We start from the raw sequence: 17,369 nt of genomic DNA on the forward strand, positions 1-17,369 counted from the left end.
AGTTGGTAGAAAGGTTAAATCAGAAAACCACTCCCCATAACCATTTAATGCAAAAACAAAGAAAAAAAAGGCAAGTTTCCTTCCTATGCTCATGAGGGTTTTTGCATCAAAGAAAGTTGGGTTTACAAGAGATAAACAAGAAATAAGAGAGTTGGTTGTTAGAAGATCAAAACTGATCATCATGAAAACTGACCTTTGATAGAGGTTTTCTTTTGTTAGACTAAACCATTATCCTTTTTTCTATGCTGGAACAAGGAATCATTTCAAATATTTTATCCTCCAGATATCAAGGAATAATCACTTATTCAGAGCATTTATAAATATAGGCGAATATGAACAGGAAAGAGGTCAACCAAAAATTCAATCAAAACAAAAACTCTCAGTCATACTGATAAACTCAAACAATATCATATGATCTAAAAGGGCCTTTAGACTCTGAAGTAACCAATCCATTCGGTTTGAAAATCTATCCAACTCCTAAACAAAATAGGCAGAACCCATACTTCTAACTCCACTGAACTTAAGAAGGCAATTCTCAAAGGAAACAAGATTTTTGCTTGTTACAAATTCGGTTCAGCATAGTTGAACCAAGCGGAATTCAAGTTCTTCATAATATGAAACCTCAACAAATTTATAGAGACGCCTTGATACCTCAGAATCACCAAAATAGCTCTCAAGTAATCCATAATTAAGAGCGAGTCCCCCTTCAAGAAAATCAGTCGCAGGTAATTTTTTTCCCATCCAACACGCCTCTTCATGGAAAATATTCAAGCTCTGCTTAAAGAACAATTTAAATCCCATCAAACCATTGGTATCGATAAATTGTTAAAGTCCTCATCTAAGGCAAAAGAACTTACTTGGGAGATATTCTCACCCAAATCAATCCTTCATCCATTAGAAACTTTGCCCTTCCAGTCATAAACACAAGAAGAACAGTAACAATCCAAGCAGAAAATCGAAGTCCAATGTTTTGATGTTCTCCCTGACATGGCAACTTTCTTTTGTTTTAAAATTGTGTAATAAATAGTTTTCTTTGGATTAAGTTTGGTTCACTTGCAGCATTTATTTTGGGCTAGAACTACTAGTTTTTACTGTGGGAAATTCTAAAGTCCTCACCAGTCAGAGGCAAGAAAAGAACTTACTTGAGAGATATTCCTCACCCAAATTCACAATCACTTGTTTAAAGTCAGTGACTTGGGGCGCAAGTTATCTATTTTTCATAAGTCTGTTAGGGTTTTGACTGCTAACAGTGGCACGCTCACACACCAAAGAAAGTTGACTTGTTGACCTACAAATGATTTTCAAGCCAATGATGAATTTTACCCTACCACCATAGGAACTAAATCTCAACGAGTGAACAAAAGGAAACATGAACTTTTTTTCTTTAAAACATACTTTTGTTTTTCTAAAGAAAAAAAAAATAGACATTTTATTTTCTTTAAAAAGAACTTTTTTTTATTTAATTTTTTAACAAGTTGGTAAGAAAATTCTAAAACAATTTAGATAAATGGAATAAAACATGAAAGTATACATTTAAAGAAAAGCTAGTTTTTTTAATGCATTAAGAGCACCTCTGCCCCAAAGGGCAAGGACAAGGCAAATGCAAGGCAATGTTTGTCACTATTCACGTGAATTGTGGCAGCCTTGCCTTTTTTGTTTCCACCTCAAAGGGCAAGGGTAATGGCAATTATTATTCACTTTAATTTATTTTCAATTTTTTATACCTAAACCAATAATTTTGATAAGATTTTCAGATAAAATTTTTAGTTGGCACGTGTCTCTATTTATTATAAAATTCTCATCTCAAATTTCAGATCAAATTTTCGAATAAGATTTTCGAATAAGATTTTTGGTTGCCACGTGTCCATATTTATTATAAAATTCACATCTCACTCATCATACAATTGAAATACCCATTCACTCATCATACAATTGAAATACTCTTGGTCCTCATAGTCCAACATAATTGAGTACAAGGACAACTCAATCATTGGAGGAGGCGATTCCATCGAATCACGACATGGGGGAGTATTTTCCTTTGGAGGATGTAATAGTGCCATTATTTCGGATACGTAACGCACCACTAGAACCGACTACAGCTATTGTTCATTTGAGGAGCCATGTGTAATGGTTTTCCTATTTTTTGTTTTGCCTTGAATAATCTATTAAAAAAGTGAAATTGGAAATGCAAGAAATATATATAAAAAATTGACATTAAATTGAATAAAACTGTAATTAATGGCTTTTTACCTCCTCGTCAAGATTTTAACCTCTTTGAACGTTTGTCCACAATCCTTCAGCTTCGATGGAAGAGGCCATTTGTATTTTTGCACAAATGGAATTTTGTAGTATAAATTTTAGTGTGAAAAATATTGGAATGAGATGAATTTGTAGGAAGATTTGGTGTGGAAAGTGAATCATATTGGTCGGTATTTATAGAAAAAAATTCCAATTTTTTACAATTTTTTTTACAATTTTTTTTTCGATTTTTTTTTTCAATTTTTTTAGCCAAAAATTGGAGAGCCATTGGATTGGATAAGATTTTTAGATCAAAGGCTCCAGGAGAAACCACGTGGCTTGTAGCCGTTGGTTTCTAGTAGTTATGGGTTAGTGCTGAGTTCACGCGACGTCAAGACCTTTGGGCAACAACCCAGTCAATTTTGCTGTCGGCTTGCCTAGGCTGGTGGGTCCCACCCCTTGCCCAGGCTAGACCTTGCGCGCTGGAGGGATGGTTTGGGGCATGGGGCATGGGGCTGCCATTTGCCCTGGTTTGGGCTTGCGTTGGAGGTGCCCTAATTGTTTTAAGTGTAAGAAAAATGACACATGTCATGAGGAGAAGGGAAAATGTCCAAAAGAGAATGTTAGAGAGAATGGTTGGGGCTTAGGATTTGAGGGAGGGTGTGAAACTAATTTGGAAATAAGTTTTAGGGGTGAGTTCTGTTCTTTTATTATTATTTTTTAAAAGTTTGGCTCAAAACGACATCTTTTTGAGGTCGGGACATTGAAAAAATTTGCGTGGGCCAAACGACGTCGTTTTGCCCAGGGTATTTTAAAAAAAAGGCTTATTTATTGTAGTGCTCCATGAAACTATAGTCAAATCTCATTTTGCTCCTGAAAGTCTAAGCGACCCACTTTACTCCTTGACCAAGGTTTGGTGTTCCAAGTTACCCCCTACCGTTAACTCCATCCAAATACCGTCAAAATTGATGACGTGGCAGAGGCTTTTTGGTAATTCCGTACATGTGTCAAAACTCCAAACCTAGTAATTTAAAATCATAAAAATCATAAAATAAAAATAAAGATATAATATAATATGAAAAAAATTAAAAAAATGTTTTATAAAAAATTAACTACTCCCCAGCCTTTCCCTTCCATTGATAAGGGGCTTCTTCTTTTTTCCGTTATGCCACTCTGCTTGCATAGCGAATGAACCCTATCCAACCACCACCCGTCCCCACACCCTACTACCCCTACCCTAATATTCTTGGCATCTTCCCTCCATTAACCCTACGATCCAACATCTCTCCTTGTCTCCCCTACCCTTCACCAGATAATCCAGATTTGACTCACCCCATTACCACAACCCAAATATTCCAGTCCATTTTTGACCAAAAAAAAATTAAAAAAAAATTTAGTCCCTAATCTTCCAGTCCCTGAGCGACACGCCCTTTCCACTTCCAACAGCAACATGGCTAAGAGCACTTGAATTTCAAATTTCAATTTCCACTAAAAATTAGAAACACCAAAATGCTAGCTATGAAGTAATCCATTTAAGAGGATTGAGGTGTTAGATGTGTTGATTAATTTCATTGACTGGGTGGGTTTGTGCTTTAGGCACGAGATAGAAAGAGAAAGGCGGACGACTGGGTTTTGGTGACTAAGAGAAAGATAGAGAGAGACAAGAAGGATAGAGGCACAGAGACAAAGAAGGGCTACTAGGGGAGAGTAGGGAAAGTGGCTGGGCTTGATGTGGCTGAGGGAGAGTGGGGGATGATAGTGGCTTAGATGTAGAATCAATGAGGGGAGATGGATGAGGGGAGCATTTCCACCCATTTGTCATGGTAAAGGGCAAGAGCTGTTACTATTCACATAAATAGTACCAGCCCTTATAAAAGGCAAGTTGTGTTTCCATCCATTGCCATGGCAAAGGGCAATTACTATTCCCTTAATTTTTTATTTATTTATAAAAAAACTATACTTAAACGATTAATTTGGATAAGATTTTCGGTTATCATGTGTCAATATTTATTATAAAATTCACATCTCATATTTCGGATAAAATTTTTGGATAAGATTTTTGATTGCCACATGTCCATATTTATTATAAAATTGGCATCTCAAATTTCAAATAAGATTTTCGGATAAGATTCTCGGTTTCCACGTGTCAATATTTATTATAAAATACAAATCTCATATTTCATATTAGATTTTCACCCTCTAAAATTATGTCACGTGTCATCTTTATCTTCTAAATCCCTCTATAAAACCATAGCCTCAACTCTCAGTCCTCTCACACCATATCCTCTCTATTCTTTCATTTATCAGATTTAAAAAACACATTCTACTTTCAATGTCTTACACGAGGAGGTTGTTGGTGAGGCAAGAGCGATAAAATGAAGAAATAAGGCACAAACGAGCTGAAGAAGAAAGGGAGTAGGAAAAAGATGATGATCAAGTTGTCATGGCAATGGGTATGCTCCATTAATCAAGCCAAGGCCATCGTGGTTCACTAGTCAGCCTTGGCCCGAATGTGGATGGACGTAGGCACTATCGGGGTAGGAGTCTCTTGAAAGATTACTTTATCCCAAATTCGTGTACTCTAGTTTTAATTTTTGAGGGGCGATATATAATGCATCCTCATTTGTTCAATAAAATCATGCATGATGTTCGCAATTACGATGCATACTTCGTTCAGAAGTATGATGCTGATGGGGTTTTGGGTATTCTTTCATTTCAAAAACTTACAGCTTCTTTACAGAATCTAGCGTTTGACACATCTGCAGACCAAGTGGATGAGATTGCTAGGATGAGGAAATCCACTATCATAGAAATCTTGGTCATATTTTGTGATGGAATTGAAACTCTCTACACGAGGGATTACCTCCGCAAACCTATGCCTAGAGATCTCCAAAGGCTTATACAAAAAGCCGAGGCTCGAGGTTTCCCAAGCATGATTGGAAGGATTGACTGCATCATTCAATACCTAGCAATGGAAGAATTGCTCAACTCCTTGGCAAGGAGATTATAATAATAGGAAGGGCCAAAAAAGTATCATTTTGGAAGTCGTTGCATCATTCAATACCTAGATTTGGCATGCCTTTTTCGGAGTTGCGAGATCCTAAAACATTGCATGAAGTTGCTAATGAGGAATTCTCTGAACTACCTATTAAGGTTTCCCGTAGTCAGAGAGAGAGAGAGAGAGAGAGAGAAGAGGGATAATGGGTTTCAAATTTGGGGTGATATGGAAGCAATCGCCTCTGTTGCGGGTGTGGTATGAGGAGGTCGGGTAAAGGAGAGTGGCTAGAAGGGACGTTGGGTTAGAGATAGGTTGTGTTGTTGATGGGTGTTGCGAGTAGGGTTTGGGTGACATGGGTTTGTTTGTTTTTGGTTATTCTTTTTTTTAATCTTTGTTATTTAATTCTTGTGTTTATATAATTATGATATTTTAAATTAATTTAAATAGTAGGGAAATTGTAATTTTGGACCAAAATGCCCCTCAACAATTTCTCTATTTTGACATAAATTGTAATTAGTCATTGAATTGCTTAAATTGAAAACTACATGGACAAAATTGATTAAATTGAAACAACAGAGACAAAAATGATAAAAATGACAAATTACAGGGACAAAAAATGACTTTTTGCCTTATTGAAATGTAGATAATATTTTATTTAATTTTTCCAAAGGTGGGCTCTACTTTATTATACTACCCACTTGGATTGTGGGTAATTAACACATGTATAGCAAAATTAACAAAAAGCCCTTACCACATCATCAAATTTGACAACCTTTTGAATGGGGTTAACGGTAGGACGCAACTTCCAGTTTGACATTATTGTGTTGTGAAAATAATCGTTGTCAGAAATCAGCTGTGAGAGAAAGCAGTTTGACATTTGGTAAATTTTTTGTTAAAAGTGTTATTGGTATTGATTCTTGTATAATCAGAAAATGATTCTCGCATAATTATTAAACTCAGCGTTTCTTCAAATTGATTCTCGTATAATAAAAAATGAAGGCACCTTATTATTTTCTCTTATAACTTTCTTTACAACAATTTTTAACAATAAGCAAATGGGCTGGACTTTCCAAAATTTTTTTAAAAAAAAATCACTTATCATTTCAAATAAGCAATGCAAACATTTAGACTCAACTTTCTTTTCCACTCAAACCAGGCAAGCCATTTCCAGCTCATGGGGCTGTCTGCCATTCCCATGGTGGCTCCGCCAATTTGTAATTTTTGGTCAGAAAAGGCGCGCTAGAGGGTTCGACGCGCCGATCGCATTCCGCCCTCCACCCCAAAGAAAAAAGCCCAACAATTGATGAAGGTCTTGAACGATGGGCGGTGCAAGTGAAAGTGGTGAAGGGTCAGCGGCCGCAGTTATTTTCCGGGTACAGTTGCTTTTGCTCTGTCTCCGTCTTTGTGCTCTAAAATGTGGCAATAATGTATACATTTGCATTGTTGTAGAGGCTTTTTGTGTTCGTTGCAAGGCACTTGTTAGAGCATATAAAAGCTTTGCCAATTTCTTGACTCTCTGCTACTTGATTTTAATGGGTAAATTGTGTGCTTTATGATATTTGGGCAAATACCATATTGAACAATGTGAAATTCATAGGCCAAGGAGTGAAATTGGAATTTTGATATTGAGGAAGACAGTGGAGAAAAAAAAAGGAAAAAAAAAAAGATTTATATCAATCTGTTCAAAGAATATTCACCTTCTTGCAGCAGATTATGTGCGTTGTCATGCAGGATAGGGGCATAGTAGGGCCTTGCTCCTGATCTCTTGGCTATGTCTTCCTTGGAATTAAAATGGGTTGATGGTATTTCTTCCATATGCCTTTTGTGTTGACAATGTTTACATGGACTTTTTTGACGTGTCTGGTGCTGAAATCCGTTTTGAAAGGGATGGTTGGTTGGTTGTTACGTCTGGTGCTAGAATAGATGTTCGGAGCAATATCACTATCCCCACTAGCATTTATTGTCTAGGTGGATAAAATCTGTCCAAATTGATTGGTTTTTTCTTTGTCCCCAAGGTGATGGTTCTTGGAGTATTCTACAGTATACAACAAGGTAATTGCTGTTCCATGGAATCAAGGACGTGAGAACATCTTAGTGTGTTGGCTGTTTTTCTGTCCATAGTTTTTACAAGAAAAAGGACGTTATGGAAGCTCAAATATGGTTTGATTATTGGGTTGTGTCTCTTTGTGAAGGCACTGACGAAACTCATACATGCGAACATGCTCTCTTTTTTTTAATTCAGAGGTGTGCTATTTGTTCTGTGGTGTCTGCAGAAGGCTACTTTCTGTTGAATAGATTGTGTTTTGCCATTATTCTAGCTGCATCTTACTATTCATATGCACCAAACAAAGAATAAAATCCAGTGGTATTTTCCAAAGTTCACTGGTGAATGAAGTGTCTTCTATTGGAAGTGGCAGTTAGGACTTTTCTGGGAGCAACTTTTATATCTGGATATTAAGAGAATGAAGTACTGTTCCATTCTGCTTATGAACCGCCAACCCAGGTGGTTTGTCCTGGTGCCTGAGAGTTGAATTGTTGTAGGTGTATTTATTTAATTCATGAAATGTGAGTTTTATAAAACTGTAATTTGAGTGCTATCTTCTCCTTAATGTTTTCGTTTTTCTTCTTGGTTTCTGTCGACTCATATCTTTAATGCTTTTGAACCATTCTTTATACATGCATAAGACAAAAAGCATATTATGTTTTTGGCATTTTTTTTTCTCTCCGTCTGTATATATGTTCAAATTTAAGTCTTCAGAGCCCAAAAGCTTTTAAAGACCAATTTTACACAATGTTATGCGTTAGGGTTCATATTTTGGCAGTGTAGTGAAATTTCATGTTCCTTTTGTAGCTGGATTAAGTTTAAAGAAAAAAGTAACAACATTTACTATGTGATTTAGTGAAATAGTTTTCGCACTAACAGACAGAGTGCTGTTGCAGCTTGAACTTGATTTTGTTTGTTTGTACCTGATCATAAATATTTATGGAAATGTCAAGTGATTGTTCTCTGGCTCTGCTGTATTTTACATTCTCATGTTAGCAAATATGCCATCTTTAATGCCCATGAGGCATATGTTAACATATTGTATATTTAATGTTTATCCATGTTATCATTGTAAATATTTTACTGATCCATTTTATAGCAACTTAGATAAAATATATAAAGGTCAACTATCCATGTATATTTTTTACGGAATAGTCTGGACAATTATAGATTTCAAATCTCAATTGTAGCACTTCAGTGGTAGCCTACAGTAATTTCCTAGGATATCTTACATTGGATGCAAAGCTGATGAGTTCTAGTAATTGTTGTGAATCTAGGTGAACTTTATTCCAATAATTTGCTTCCCACTGTTATACTGGGCTCTAATTATAGCACAAATTTGAGTAGTTTGATCAACCGAAATCTGCAGTTTAAGAGTTTTGTCCTTAGGCTCACTACAAAACAAAATTTATTGCATCAAATATTGTTTTGCCTTTTTCTTTTATTCAACTTTCAACTTAACGAAGCTTTTACTCTTCTAGGTTTTATCTTTCTTTTTAATTTATTATCCCTTTAGATTTCTACTTGGCTAAGCTTTATTTTACAATTTACTTTTTATTGAATTTCACTCTTATTATTCCACTAAAAAAATTCCAATGTTGCGGGTGCAACAATCAGATCCTGAACCATTGGCTGAATCTTCTAGGCATGCAACCCAAACATGAAAATCTCAATCAGTTGTGAGACAAAAGTCACAAAACTGTACTGAATGTGTGTGAACTTTAGTAGACCACATTTGAAGTGCTGTGCTTTTCTCCCTTTATTGGCTTAAATCATACAAACTTGGAGAAGTTTCTGGTATTCACAAACTCTGGGTTGTCATAGCTTTTGACTTGAGAAAAGAAAGAAGAAGAATGAAAAGTCTTGGTTCCATCTTCATTCACATGGCTAGGGTGCATAATAATTTCTTAAGAGGAGATTGCTCGACAGTTATAAAATTCATTCAATGTTATGTTAATGACTCGGAAGGAAGAACTTTGTTGTTTTCATTACAATTCAAATTTGTGCGTTTTCTTATTTAGGCATACTCCTGTCCTCCTATCTCTAGTTTATAACCTTTACATCTTTTAATTGATGGAGTAAGTTTTCATCCTCGACCATATGAAAATAAGAATTGTACTGTTATATTATATTTCATTATTTTGATGAGTAAGTCTTGAGTCTGGATTTGGTTCATTAAGCAATTGTATATCGTAATGGAAGATAGAGTGACAAAGGACTCTACTGAAAAATTTAGTATGTTTTGCTGTCGCTTCTTATAAATCTCACTACTTTACCTGATATTATATGCAGTTATATATGTGTGTCACCTTACCCCTTCATTGCTCTGAATTTTTTTATCTTCAAGTTATAAACTTTAGCCTTTACATCCTTATCCCAGAATGGAAGGCATGAACAGTTTATTTCTAACAAGATTATTGTATATTATGTTAAAGGGGCTGAATTCAGTTAATTGTACGTGCTTCGCCTTCCCCCAGTCATTTTACCTTCCAACATAATAATGTTTTGATTATAGAGTAAAAACACTGCAATGTGCTTGAATATGCTCTATTATCAATATTGCTATTGATGTATCTCTTTCTATGTGTACCACTTTTGACTCCTCAAAATTTTACTACTTGCTTGAAGAATTCCACAGTAAATATATTTCTGCATTTGTTAAATGCCTTTCAAATCAACACCGCTGCTTTTTCAGAACTTGTGAATACCTTAGAAATAAGTGGTTGCCTCAGGGTTGTCATTGTATAGATTTTCTGTCAGATGTAGATCTTTAAAGAGAAATTCTTTGCAAGCCAAAAACATCTTTAAATTACAATTTAATATAAAAATTTGTCAGTGTTTTTGTAAATTTGGAATTGTGAGAAATTCCACCTCAGTAAGAGATATGCCGATACTTTGGTTAGAATGTGGCTAAACACCATGAATGACTTGATGTATTTTGTTTTCTTCTTTTGATAAATCATGGGGTTTGCTCCTGTTATCTGCTTGAAACACAGTAATGCTGGTAAATTATGCTTAATTTCTTGTTTATAAAACTATTTGAATATTTTACCCTTGGCTTCTTTTTCAGGGAGGATGGACAGATTTTATGGCTGTATTCCAAATTAATTTTCTGTTTACTTTATCTCCGAGGAGGAGTTTTATGGCATTTTAAACTTTTTGCTGTTAAGTATGTTGATTTATATAAAGGTATCATCAAAATGGGAATCAGGACCAGACAGCTGTGTAGTACAAATTCAATTTGGTGCACTGAGCAGCCTACCCATTCACATTTCATTGACTTATTATGTGCCCTTCATGGGGCAATAATTGCCCCTTGACCACAATTTTTGGGGTCTGAAATGCATATCTCTGTGTTGCTTTTGTATGTAAGATTCTTTTCATATGCAATTATTTTTTTTATACTTATGGTACCATCTGGTCAATCAGCACTGAATGAATTGCTTGAAGTTTGGTGGTTTTGACCGAAAATGGACCTCTTTTTGTGTGCCAGATTTTCCAACAGCTTTTGCTATGTTCACTGGCGAAGCAACATTAGAGTTATCACTGTTTTTAAGTGAGACATAGATATTCTATTTAAGGTAAGTGAAGTACTTAGGCTTTTTTTATTTTTTGAGATTCTGTGATTTGTACAAATCATTGAAAAGTAGATTCAATGATATTGTAAATATTTGAGTACTCTTAGAGGAATGTATACTCTGTGTTCATAACTCAGTTGTTCTCTTTATTTTACAAGTATTGAATAGATATAGAAAATTGTCGGAAGTTTGAATGACTTAAATGTGTCTTCAAAACTCAACCCCTATCACCACAACTAATTGGAGTGATGACCCCTTCTTGTGAATATTCTCAAGCAAAGGTCCTCAGCATCCTAAGAAAAGCGGAAGCTTCCCTTTATATTGGGGTGATTTTAGTCTTCTGAGACTGACTGGTGTTTTGAGTGGATTCTGAAACAGAGGAAACCATTCTGAACCAATGCATTCTGTAATTATGAAAGTACACATGCTGTCGACAACTTTCCAACCACTGTATTGTACAGTGATTAAATAGGTACCTGAATTGTTTGAACAACAGAATGCCTATTCTAACTTTCTGACATAGAGATAGAAGAATCTCTTAAAGAGCAAAAGTTCTCTCCTATTTGAGTTCACTTTCTTGATAGATCCTTCTTTTTGCTGACGTTGGATGCATATGAAGGTGGATGAAGATGTAGAAATTCATTAACTTTGATATTTTATGGTTGAAATGAAAGGTACAGAAACTCATGGATATTATATGATTAGCCAGAGCATTAAACTGGACACCCTCACTTTGTACTTTGTAGAGAAAACAAGGAACAAATAAAATGATTTTAGTGTGAGATGTGTGCCAGCCTGCTATGTTGTTTGAGTCTTCTAAATTAAGAGAAGAACAAGAAAACCAAAACAATAAATAAATAAATAAATAAAGTAACAAAGGATACAATTAACCATCTTTGTTTCTGATTAGTTGGATGAATGCCAGTAAATTTGTTTGTTCAATTTGTTCAATATAGTTTGTCATTATGATATTCTATTATTTTTCATTTTCAATTTCAGGTTTTGTCACGATTCACTACTACTCTAGTAGTAACCTTTATCAATTTCTATTTGCTGCTGCTACTACTACTAGACACACATACACATGCATATTCATGTTCTGAGAATTTCCTACCTGCCCATTTCAGTGAAGTTGATGACTTTGCAAATATATTTATGGCCAACAATATTGTCCATACCCTTGTTTTCTGAGATCATGTTTTTGTTTATGTTATTCACAATAAGCGTATCTTCTGTACACACACACACACACACACACACACACACACACATACATCAACATTATAATGAATTAATATTATGATGAATTTCTAGGTTCAGACAATTGTTGATGTAAAATTGTAATCTCTACTGGAACTGAATTATTGTGTAACTGAGTTTAAAAATTATTAAATGGAACGTAACCGAAGGGATTGCTTTAATGTCATTTTATATTCTGCATGATCATTTTAGAAGCTAAGATGAATGCTCTGCAGGTCTGAGCCCCTTCACTCACATTGCAGTTGCCAGCTCTTTCTCATTTAGCTATTGCCAAAATTTGGTACAAATTAGTGCTGACCTAGATTAGCCAATAAGTGAAACTATCATCATCTCATCATCTAATATACCCAGTTGTTTTAGCGGTTCATGGCAGCAACATATGATATTAATATGGCAAGGTGACAGAGGCAACAAGTTGAACATTGCAACTACAGGTTAACTGTCCTTTTAGTTCCCCTTTCTCCTTTTTCTTTCTTTATGTTTTCTATTTGATCTGAATCTATATTGATGTTTTACATGCTAGTGCTGCTTTGTTCTGAGTTTTTTGTTTCTTTCATTGAAGATATAAATGTTTTTTGACAACACATCAGAGATATGATATTGGATCTTGTTTTTTAAACTGGATTCATGAAATAGATTATTCAGCCATATTTTACAAAAATTAGTATTTACATCCTCTGTAGGGCTGGTTTTCCTCCAGTCCCTTTACACCTATGATTTACAGTTTGTATTAAAATATTTTACCCTTTCTCTTAACGCCCTTTCAGTCTTCCTAGGACACATAATTTATATGAGAAGGCTCGTGAATACAAAAGTAGCTCATAACCTTTTTGGTTAAGGTAAATTCCCACATGACTTTAGGGCCTCTTCTTTTGTAATATAGCACGTGGCAACTGTCATGAGAAGGGTATTGCCTTTTGAAATATTCTTTGTCCAGGAGCAAGTATTGCCAGAGGGTCGTAAGCAGATTTTCTCTGCACAAAAGCTTCCCAGCGTGGGCCAAAGTGGGCCTGCCATTCTTTCTTTGTAGTGTAATGGGGTAGATATTGCTTGACCCCAAGATGGGCTGTTTCACAGAATTCTAGAATTCTTTTGTTCTGAGTTAAGATGTGTTCTAATCCGTCAGTTCCAGTTGAAGAGGGAACAGCAGATGTAAGGAATGCCACTAAGTAGAAAATATGTTCCTCCGGTATAACTACGGAAGTTCTGTTGCCCCACCTGAAATGATAATTAATAGATCAATCGTTAAGGCAAGCAATGGAGACTTTTGGAGATAATGACACATTTGTTTTAACTGTTACTTTGATCTGTTGACTGGATAGATGAGGATGGGGCCGTTGCTTGTTGCTGTAAGGATACTGCCAAAGACTTCTTCAGCAAAAGTGTGAATTTTGCTTTTTGGTATTAGAAGATTGAGCCATGGGTGTGGAACGTCCCACAAATCTTTTGATCGTAATTTGATCTCAGACACATGTACCCTGTCCAAGAAATCTATGTATGCTACTTCTGACATGAACAGCGTTGAACGGATATAGCTTAACCGAGACAAGTAGTTCTCAACTTCCTACATGCCAGAAAGAAATGTATGAGTGCGATGTTAGTTATGTAGTTACTCATATATACAAATTTAACAACTATTTTCTTGTGAATTTAGGCATTTTAAAGTACTAGGCTTCTGGTGGGCCATTTCAAGCCTCACCTCATTTATTAAGTCAGTCTTGTCCAGGTTGAAGTATTTGGCCAATTCTAGGCAGAAGAGGGTTTTTCCATCTGACTTGAACTGGCTGGCCTGAACTGGGTCCTTTGAATTGAAGGATGATCTCCAGTTGTTTAGCAGACCGGTCCGGTTTATTATCACAAATCCCTCAACGTAGTCAAATGTATTTTCTGAAGATATTAGATGCTCCTGATCTTGGGTAAAGGCTGCAAAATCTGAATACAGGACTCTAATCCATTTTACCTGTTCAAAATGGAGAATTGGGTTAGCAACTGGCACTTTCTACTCCATCTGGAAGCTTAACTTTTGACATATTAGCCTAAATGATGTATAGTTTTTACCCTTGCAGGTGCTGCTTCCAACGATATTCTTGCCCGGGTTATGATGCCAAACTGACCAAGCCCTCCAAGAACACTATGAAATAGGTCTTCATTCTGCTCCTCTGAACAATTTATAACTTCCCCTTTTCCTGCACTCATGTTTGGTTCATCTATTAGTAAGAATTGATGCTTTGCATGCAATAAACTAATTACTTAGAAATTTTTCATGAGCTATAGCCAGAGGATCTTTCATGAGACCAAAGGTCAAAGTAATGACATGTTTAATGAGCAAGCCTGGCGACTCACAATTCAGTTTGAAATTAAAAATTCAGACAAGACAAAATACAAGTTACAATATTATAATTTTCCTATGGCATTGCCACGTCTGATCATTGACGTTGGTCTTTTCTTCCGTGGTGTAATATATACATATATATATATATATATATATCACCACGGAATAGTTTCGCCACCCCACCGCCCCTGCCCATTCCTCCCCTCCCCTCTGTTTTAGTTTAACAAACCTGTGACAACTTCCAGCTGGTGGACATTGCTGATCTGGGGACCATGCCGGAATGCCTGCCCGCTGATCCCAGCATTAGACAGAGTACCACCAATAGTAAGATGTAGGTAGTCTGTCCATGATTTTGGCGCTAATCCATATTTCAAGCTTTCATGCAGGACATTTATCCACAACTCACCACCAGAGACATCCACATATGGAGAACTTCCAGTGTAAACTTGGATTTCAGGGCCCTCGAGTGATTCCATATTGATGACAACTCCTCTTTGGGTTTGTGCCTGGCCCTGGAGTGAGTGGCCATGACCTCTAGCTGCAACTGTGAGCTCTGAATGAGGACCCATATCCCAAATATGCTTAATTGTAGTGGCTATATCAGAAACTGTTTTTGGATGTAGTACTGCCATAGGGAGGAACTGATATCTGTTGCCAAAATCTCTGGCTGCATGGTGAACTTCATGAAAGTTGAAATGCCCATCGAGGGGAAGTGTATTCAATGAGGAAGTGTTTGGAGAACAAAGGTTCAATTTGATGGTTACACAGCTCACGAACAAGATCATGAAGCCTTTTATGATAAAAGTGTTCATTGGTTTAAGGAAGTAAACTGGTGGATACCTCATTTTTTCTGTTAGAAGAGATGAAGGTATCTGAAGGTGAAGGAGTTTAATCTTTTAGTTGTTTCTTAGTAAGGAAGGGTAAAAGGCAAAAGAAGAGGTGTAGAAGAGCCAAGAAAATAAATGGTTGAGGGGGGAATTTAAAGGGGAAAGCTTTGGGTGGCTGAGTCAACCCATCTTCATGTTATGAGAATCCGTATGAAGACTGCCTACTTGGGTGGAAGAGTTTTAGGATTTTCTTTTAGTTCTCTTTTTGGGGCTCTTTTGTTTATAAGAGAAGGCATCACACATATGCCAAGTTGAATGGAAAAAGTCACAAGAAAGAAAGATTTCACAAATCTTTGCACTTTTTCTAACAGTTGCAACCACAATCTCACCTTTTCCATTCTTTAAAATTTTCTGACTTAATGTTAATGATTTCTTCCCAATTATGCTATAAAATTAATGCCTCCGCAGCTCTGCCCGAATTCATATTGCTCCTCATCTGATGACAGGTATCCGGTATGCCCATATTCGTGTCTTGCTCACATGAATGATCAGATATGGTGCTGGCCTTTGAATCCATTGTTATCATAGTGTTAACATCCCGTATCTACTTGCAGATCGGATGAGAGAGACTGAGGCCTGCCCTTGATTCATTTGAGAGGGAGAAAGAGATGGAGCTGGTAGGGTTGTGATAGGGTCCATGTGACATGTGAAGTTGAAATGGTTTGTGTGCTTTTGTGGGGTGAAGTGGTATGATTGGTTTACATTGGGACCCCTTTTGGCTCACTTTGATAGGAGAAGAAGGAAGTAGGGCAAACTTGGGGATGGCAACTTGTAGGAAGCACTGAAAGACCAGCCCTTCTGCCCATCATCTGCTACTGCCGCTGCTATGAAGCCTCAGTTCCCAGCAAATGGACAAGTTTGAAAGATTCTCTTGTTTATATGTTTTTTTTTTCCTTTTTCAAGTGCAATTAAATTAGTCTAGTTATCACTTTTCTTCTGCAACTTGTGTTTTTAAGCACCAATTAAAAATTTGCATCTCTATGGGGAGCATCTCATCCCCCCCTTTCCCCTTTCCCCTTTCCCCTTTTCATGCCTTCTTCAAAGTGTGATATGCCCTCTACATAATTTGTTTTGGAATTGTCTCTAATTCTCTATACTAACAAAAACAGTGGTCTTTTAACCTTTAACCTGTCTCCAAATATTGCAGAAGATCTTCTGAATTATAGCTGGCATCATACTTTTGTTCTATAATAGGACAATAATAGTGATGGATGGCAAGAAGCTAATAACAAATCGGGAAAATGGTGTCTAATATCAACAAGCGAGACTAGATGATGTCGGATGTTCTGTGTCCTGGACTGGACATAGGTGATCATCCATGCTAAATCAGAAGATTTCTCTTCTTTGGCTTGGAAGATTCTGACACCACAACCAACCAAATTTTATTTAGCGTTTGGAATTTTCTTTATTCAAAGACTTGTGTGTCTGGCGCATTGCGTCGACTTCTATAACAAGAGATTTGAAATTTGAAATTTTTAGGGTCCATTTGATAACCATTTCAATTTTAGTTTTTGTTTTTATTTTCTGTGCTAGAGTATGGCGGAAAAAGAGGAAGAATTTAAGCGATAATGAGAGTGGGATGAGATTGAGAGGGAAGATGAGAGGGATGAGTAACAAAATGAAAAAAAAGTTTAAAAATTGAAATATATTTGAAATTGTGCTCACTTTAATAGATTTCAGTTTGTTGTTTTTACTTTTGTTACTCATTCATTCCATCCTCCTATCTCATCATCCCTCTCAATTTCATCCTCACTCTAGCACAAAAAAAATGAAAACTAAAACCTAAAAACTGCCTGCTTGAGAACCATTTCAATTCTAGTTTTTAATTTTCATTTTTTTTGTGCTAGTGTATAGAGCAAAATGAGAGTAAGAATGAGAGTGAAGATGAGATTGAGAGAGAGAGTACTGGAGGGGAGGATGGGAGAGAGAGGTAACAAAAGTGAAATAAAAACTTGAAAGTGAAAACAATTTCAAATATATTTCAGTTTTTAGGTTTTGTTTTCACTTTCATTACTCCTCCCCTTTCATCTTC

The 17,369-nt window shown here is 36.1% G+C and overlaps 1 protein-coding gene and 1 long non-coding RNA gene across 3 annotated transcripts; one reads left to right on the top strand and one right to left on the bottom strand.

Annotated features, from left to right (window-relative positions):
* Positions 1 to 12,923: 12,923 nt before the first annotated feature.
* On the bottom strand, positions 12,924 to 15,402 carry CKX6 (cytokinin oxidase/dehydrogenase 6). Its single transcript, XM_089051907.1, has 5 exons — positions 14,680 to 15,402; positions 14,177 to 14,304; positions 13,818 to 14,078; positions 13,420 to 13,682; positions 12,924 to 13,336 (listed from the first exon to the last, which is right to left on the bottom strand). The coding sequence occupies exons 1-5, from the start codon at positions 15,293 to 15,295 to the stop codon at positions 13,015 to 13,017; spliced, it is 1,590 nt and encodes a 529-aa protein (XP_088908033.1). The 5' UTR covers positions 15,296 to 15,402; the 3' UTR covers positions 12,924 to 13,014.
* LOC148916687 (uncharacterized) lies at positions 13,960 to 16,367 on the top strand. 2 transcript variants are annotated; one of them, XR_016126846.1, is made up of 3 exons: positions 13,960 to 14,099; positions 14,185 to 14,260; positions 14,837 to 16,367. It is a non-coding gene; the product is annotated as an uncharacterized LOC148916687 (long non-coding RNA). The 2 variants fall into 2 exon arrangements; XR_016126845.1 differs by having other exon boundaries at positions 14,185 to 16,367.
* Positions 16,368 to 17,369: the final 1,002 nt, after the last annotated feature.

The sequence above is a fragment of the Prunus mume genome, linkage group LG5, assembly GCF_029339155.1.
Source record: "Prunus mume cultivar Tortuosa linkage group LG5, ASM2933915v1, whole genome shotgun sequence".
Lineage (NCBI taxonomy): Eukaryota > Viridiplantae > Streptophyta > Magnoliopsida > Rosales > Rosaceae > Prunus > Prunus mume.

Excerpts from the sequence above, each read along its gene's own strand:
- CKX6 (XM_089051907.1), bottom strand. The coding sequence starts at position 15,295 with ATGAGGTATCCACCAGTTTACTTCCTTAAACCAATGAACACTTTTATC. Across the intron at positions 14,305-14,679 it reads CCAGCTGGAAGTTGTCACAG|GAAAAGGGGAAGTTATAAAT; the intron begins GTTTGTTAAACT and ends ACATGAGTGCAG. Across the intron at positions 13,337-13,419 it reads TATCCAGTCAACAGATCAAA|GTGGGGCAACAGAACTTCCG; the intron begins GTAACAGTTAAA and ends TTATCATTTCAG.